This window comes from Balaenoptera ricei, chromosome 15 (genome assembly GCF_028023285.1).
Source record: "Balaenoptera ricei isolate mBalRic1 chromosome 15, mBalRic1.hap2, whole genome shotgun sequence".
In the NCBI taxonomy this organism is placed as follows: Eukaryota; Metazoa; Chordata; class Mammalia; order Artiodactyla; family Balaenopteridae; genus Balaenoptera; species Balaenoptera ricei.
The window spans coordinates 82402344-82408355 of record NC_082653.1 but is presented as its reverse complement, the minus strand read 5'-3'; the positions used below and the strand labels follow the sequence as shown (position 1 = coordinate 82408355).

The 6012-nt window shown below is 63.0% G+C and overlaps 1 protein-coding gene across 2 annotated transcripts; it reads left to right on the top strand.

Moving 5' to 3' along the window:
• Nucleotides 1–691: 691 nt before the first annotated feature.
• On the top strand, nt 692–5992 carry PCOLCE (procollagen C-endopeptidase enhancer). Of its 2 annotated transcripts, XM_059897007.1 has the most exons (10): nt 692–967; nt 1817–1925; nt 2361–2619; nt 2819–2893; nt 3546–3670; nt 4219–4355; nt 4700–4971; nt 5232–5309; nt 5444–5614; nt 5759–5992. In XM_059897007.1, exons 1-10 carry the CDS (start codon nt 870–872, stop codon nt 5920–5922), a joined length of 1488 nt encoding a protein of 495 aa, XP_059752990.1. In that variant the 5' UTR covers nt 692–869; the 3' UTR covers nt 5923–5992. The 2 variants fall into 2 exon arrangements, with proteins under 2 accessions (XP_059752990.1, XP_059752991.1); XM_059897008.1 differs by lacking the exon at nt 2819–2893 and having other exon boundaries at nt 706–967.
• The last annotated feature ends 20 nt before the right edge of the window (nt 5993–6012 follow it).

Genomic DNA, 6012 nt, shown 5'->3' with positions numbered 1-6012 from the left:
GCTTCCTTCTCCCGCCAACGCCAAGACCTGATGCCTACTTGGTTCCCCCACTTGGATCCTCTGTCCATCAGACTGAGGAAGGGGCTTCCTCTGACTTCAGGATGCTTCCTACCCATTTCCCTTCATCCCCAACCCCGCCCCCGCTCTCCTCCTCCTGTTTCCCTTCCAGATCTGATCTCACATGTTGTCCTTTCCCTTTCTACTCCATCCTCCTCTTCCTCAATAAGGAAGACACTCCCTTTACCCACATAGCATGCCTCCCTGCCCCCATCCATACCTCCAAATATTTGGGAGAGAAGATGGGTGAGCAGACTTCTTCCTCTGTGGCCTAGTCTGGCCCGGGTATGGAGAGGACAGTAGACATTTGAAGTGGAAAATAAACTGGAGCAGGGGTGGTCAGGAAGTGGGTAAGTGATTAGAGGTTGGGAGTCCAGGGGAGGACTTCCTCTGGGTGCTGAGGAAGCAGGAATGGGGAGGATCACGGGTGGGCTGGAGAGTCCTCAGGAAGGACCCGAGGCTGTGTTGGAAGGATGCTCGGGCACTGGACAGAGTGGGCTTCCAGGTGACATTACTGGACTGCCTGGTCCAGTAATGCTCCCTCTGCCCTTCATTGCTCCACCCCCACTCCCACACTGGGTCAGTATTTATGTGTCCTGGACCTAGAGAGGCCCCTGGAATCGCCACTGTCCCGGCTCTTCTCTCCCTGTCCCGCCTTCCCCGCCGCCCGCCCCACTGGCCAGTCCCCACGCCCACACGCCCAAGGCTGCCTCATCTGGCACTGATTATCCCTGCTGCTGCTGCTGCCGCTGCCGCTGCTACACTCAGCTGCTGCCTCTGTCTTGAGGACCCCAGCGCCTCTCCCTCGGGCCATGCTGCCTACTACCACAGCCTCCCTCTTGGGGCCCCTCCTCACTGCCTGGGCTCTGCTGCTGCCTTTCACCCAGGGCCAGAGCCCCAACTACACCAGGTAGGTCTCTCGGCACCTTCCAGATGGCTTGAGTGAACTTCAGATCCCTGATTCCTGGGGGGCTATGCCTGTGGATCTTGTAGATTCTTTTGCTAACACACCCCCCCCACCAGATCTCCCACAGCCCTCACCCTTCTCTGGCCCCCACGTCCTCCTTCCCTGCTGCAAGACCACTGTCTCCTGCGGGTCACCACTGCTCCCCACTCCTCCACCCTCCGTCCTCTGCCCTTCAAGTCTCCCCACCTATCCAGACCCTTGGCCCCACCATGGAACCTGAGAGCACCAAGACCTTGAACTTGCCTGGTAGCTGGTCATCTGGATTCCAGGAGGGAATTAGAGACTGTGGGGGGGAAGAGGGGGCTGCAAGTGGGAGATGTGGGAGTCAGTCACCGCAGTAGTTAGCTGGAGCCGGAGCAGGGCAAAGGTTGGGAGCGCAGGGCCCTGGCTGCTACTTCTCCCTCATCTCCCCGCCCCCTCACCCCCCCACCTCGAGGCTGTGTCCACATCTGGAAGTAGTTAGGCCGCTCCAGGCCCTGACTGCCAGGCAGGGCCAGGGGGGAGAATGACGGAGGGGAGCCGAGGAGGATTCCGGGAATTCCTGCTGGGGTGGGGGTGGGGACTCTGAGGGGCTGGAGGGACAGCCAAGTTGCTGGTCCCACTTTTTCCTGATTCTCTGCTGGAGTATTTCCCACCCCAGTCCCGTCCCGGCTGGCTGAGGCCGCCTCGGATCCTTTGGGCCTCCCTCCCTCATCCCCCTGGCTGCCCTCCTTGGCGCCCCCATGCTCATTGCCCTACCCCAGTCCCTGCACTACTCCCCCACTCAGGCCTGACCTCTCTTCTGTTCTCCAGACCTGTGTTCCTGTGTGGAGGGGATGTGACTGGGGAGTCGGGTTACCTGGCAAGCGAGGGTTTCCCTAACCTCTACCCCGCCAATAAGGAGTGCGTCTGGACGATAACGGTGAGAAGGCCCCTCTGGCCGCCGTCCCCTTGTCCAAGTCTCCCCGAGGCCTGGGTCCAGGCAGCCAGAAGCCAGACCGCTAAGGGAACCCCCCTCCCGGCATGCCCCGCCGCTTCTCCCTGGGGAAGTCCCAGCCCCCTCCCCTCTGGTCACTGACAGCATCGGTGCCCACAGTAACACGTGGCAAGCATCCTCACACCTTAACTCCGAGCCTGCTTCTCCATTCCCAGCTTCATCCCCATCCCCTCTGGTCTCTCCACAGACCTCAGGTCTTGTCCCCTGCACAAGCCACAAGCCCTCTGCTCTGCATCCTGATGGGGCCCCCTCTGTTTCAGGCCCAGTTTCTGTAGGAAATGCTTGGGGAAAAAGAGGGGCCCTGTGCCTGGTTGTGTCCGGCCTGACTTTGCAGGTCCCCGACCCTGTCCCCACCATCAGGTCCCTGAGGGCCAGACTGTGTCCCTCTCCTTCCGAGTCTTTGACCTGGAGCTGCACCCCTCCTGCCGTTATGACGCTCTGGAGGTCTTTGCCGGGCCTGGAACCTCAGGCCAGCGGCTCGGACGCTTCTGCGGGACCTTCCGGCCAGCGCCCTTAGTCGCCCCCGGCAACCAGGTGACCCTGAGGATGACATCGGACGAGGGCACGGGAGGACGAGGCTTCCTGCTCTGGTACAGCGGGCGGGCCACCTCAGGCACTGGTGAGACCTCCCTCACCTCCGCCGTCCCCCTCTCCTGGCCCCGCCCCCGGCGCAGGCCCCACCCTAGCCTTAACCTCCACCCCAAGAGCCTGGGACCCCCATTGTCTCCCTTACCCTTTTCCCTCACTAACCGCCCCTTCAGTCCCTCCTCCCCATCTTCTCTCCCCCCCTTCCCGCTCCCACCCACCCCCTCTTCCAGGCCCCCGCCCAGGCGCGAGGCGGAAATGGGTCACCGACCCGCGGGTGGAATGGGCGGCCTGGGGTTACTGGGACGGTGAGTAACTGCCCGCCCCCGTCCGCAATCGGGCTCCCTCAGACGGGCGCGAGGGGGCACCCCCGGGCTGGGGGATTAGGTTCCCCCGACCCGGAGCCCCCTACACCCAGCCCGGGGGCTCCCGATTGCGGTCCCATCACCCCCTCCTGGCGGCAGAAGTCTCCCCTAAAACGTTTAAGGAGGGACCTCCCCAAGGGGGCCTCGGGGCTGTGCCCCAATTTGAGAGCACCCTCACAACATGGGGACTCTCCAGCTGCGACGGGGACTTTTCTGCCGGGCCGGGGAGATGGGATCTTCCAGGGGAAGAGGAGCGATGTGGCCTCGCGATGTGGCTTCGCGATGTGGCCTCGGGTCAGGGGGAGGGGCAAGAAGGGAGCGTGTCCAGTCAATTCCTCCTCCCCCTACCACCGCCCGCCTGGGTGCCCGGCGGTTCAAGACTTACCCCCCCCGCGGTCCAAGACCTCCCGGAGCCCCGCTCCTCCGAGCCCCATCTCTGCTAACCTACCCCCGTTCTTCCTCCCTCTCTTCTCGCCCCATCATCCCGAGACCCAGACATCTGAGCTTTCTGCACGGGCTCCCAGCCTAGAGCTCTCCTCCAGCTGACCGAGGGTCTCCACCGCCCCCCACCCCCACTCCTCTCTCCCCTCCCCAGAGCACCAATTTTGCGGGGGGCGGCTGGAGAAGGCCCAGGGAACCCTGACCACGCCCAACTGGCCCGAGTCCGATTACCCCCCGGGCATCAGCTGTTCCTGGCACATCATCGCGCCCCCGGACCAGGTACTGACCCCCTGCCCGGGCTGCCCTCGGGGACCCAGGCGGCGTCCTCCAGTATGCAGCCTGCAAAGATTTATTGAACATCTACAATGTCCCGAGCACTGAGCTTGCCATGGTGGGGAGCAAAAACAGACCCAGACCTGCTTGCACCCAAACAAAAAATATCAAATTACGACTGTGACGAACCTTACGAGAGCGAGGTACCCGATGCTGATATATACACTGATTGGCGCGCGCACGCGTGCGTGTGTGTGTGTGTGGTGGCGGTGGAGGTGGATTCTGGGTCTGTTCCTGGAGAATGAGCCAGGACTTGACCTTGCGAACTACGGCGACCGAGGCCACTGCGGAGCCCCCGTGGATGTGTGTGCTCCTCCGAGCTGTGGTGTGAATGCATTAAGAGGGGGGCTGGAGGGCACGCGGGAGGTGAGCGAGGAGGCCGCGGCGAGCGTCCCGGAGGCGGCGGCCGGGCGGAGGAGGTGAGAGGCGAGAGCTCCGCTCCCTCGGCTGCCCGGGGTCCCGCCGCGCAGCCTCCGCCTCTGCCCCGCCGCCAGGTGATCTCACTGACCTTCGGGAAGTTTGACCTGGAGCCCGACTCCTACTGCCGCTACGATTCGGTCAGCGTGTTCAACGGCGCCGTGAGCGACGACGCCAAGCGGCTGGGGAAGTTCTGCGGCGACACAGCCCCGGGGTGAGGGGGCGGCACCTGGGTGGGTGACGGCGTCCGGGCGTCTCCGCCGCGCCTGGTGCGGGAGCGGGGGGACAGCGCTGCTGGTGGGAGGGGCGGGGTTGAGCTGAAGCCGCAGGAGGAGAACCTGCCGGCCCCAAACGGGTGGGCGGAGCGGGTAGCGGCCCAGGCAGAAAACGAGGCTTGACGCCAGGCCTGGGGTCCGTGGATGGAGAGGCGAGTGGGGCTTGCGAAGTCGGGAAGCTAACGCAGACAACCGAGGGGCAGAGGTGAAAAGGCCGCCGGCCTGGGTAGGGGGCAGCATGCGCCGCCCGCCTGACACCTCCCCCAATGCCCCGCGCCCGCAGTCCCATCTCCTCCGAAGGGAACGAGCTCCTCGTCCAGTTCGTCTCGGACCTCAGCGTCACGGCCGACGGCTTCTCGGCCTCCTACAGGACCCTGCCGCGGGGCGCCACCGAAGGAGGGCCAGCCCGGAGCCCGGGGGAGGACGCCCGGCCGAGTCCCCCGCTCCTCGGCCCGGGCCCCAAGCCCGGAGCCGGGCCCAAAGTCAAGCCCGAAGTCCCACCTGAGGAGAAACCGAAGGCCGCGCCTAAGGCAGAGGCAACTCCGGTGGGCCCCGGTGAGTCTGGAAAGGCAGAGGAAGCGGACGCAGACTGAAGGGAGTTGTACCCGAGTTCCTTACTGCGCTCATTCATTCATTCAATACAGCACCCACGGGTGCCACCTCTGTGCTAATGGCTGGTACTGGGTGCTGGGACACGAAGCCGGATAGAGCTCTGAACAAGTTCAAAGCAATGAGGCTTTTGTGGGGAAAGTGGTCCTTCCTACCTGCTGGGTAGGTTACTCTCCACAAACAGTGCCCCCCTCCCCCCCCACCAGATGCATCCAGTGTCTCCTGCCCAAAACAGTGCCGGCGGACAGGCACCTTGCAGAGCCACTTCTGTAACAGCGACCTGGGTAAGCAGCCCCATCCCCCAGCTCTGCCCTTCCAGCTCCTCTAACCTCCCCTCCTGTCCCCAAAGGCCCCCTCCTTCTAGTTCCAGCCCTGCCCTGGCCTCCTGTCTCCTCACCTCTCCCTCTCTCTCCCACAGTGGTGACGGGAATGATGAAGTCCATGGTTCGGGGCCCAGGGGAGGGCCTCACAGTAACTGTCAATCTCACTGGTGTTTACAAAACCGGAGGCCTGGACCTGCCCTCTCCCCCCACTGACACCTCCCTGAAGTTTTATGTGCCCTGCAAGCAGTGCCCCCCCATGAAGAAAGGTAACAGAGATGTGGGAAAATGTAGAGGGGGACTTAGCCTCATGAAAATGATGGAGGCAGTAGAATCTGAGGGACTGGGATGAGGGGGTATATCTATAAGGTCTCAGTTACACAAACTCTCAATCCCTTCCTCCTCTTCCCTAGGAATCAGTTATCTGCTGATGGGCCGGGTGGAAGAAAACAGAGGTCCGATCCTTCCTCCAGAGAGCTTCGTGGTTCTCTACCGGCCCACCCAGCACCAGATCCTCACCAACCTCAGCAAGAGGTGCCCCTCCAAGACTGTTCAGGCTGCTGGATCCCAAGCCTGAGCCCAGGCCAGCCTCCGGACACTGGCCCTATGGACCCCTTTCTTATCCAAATAAATGTTTCTAGACTTGAGGAAGGGGTCACATCTCCAT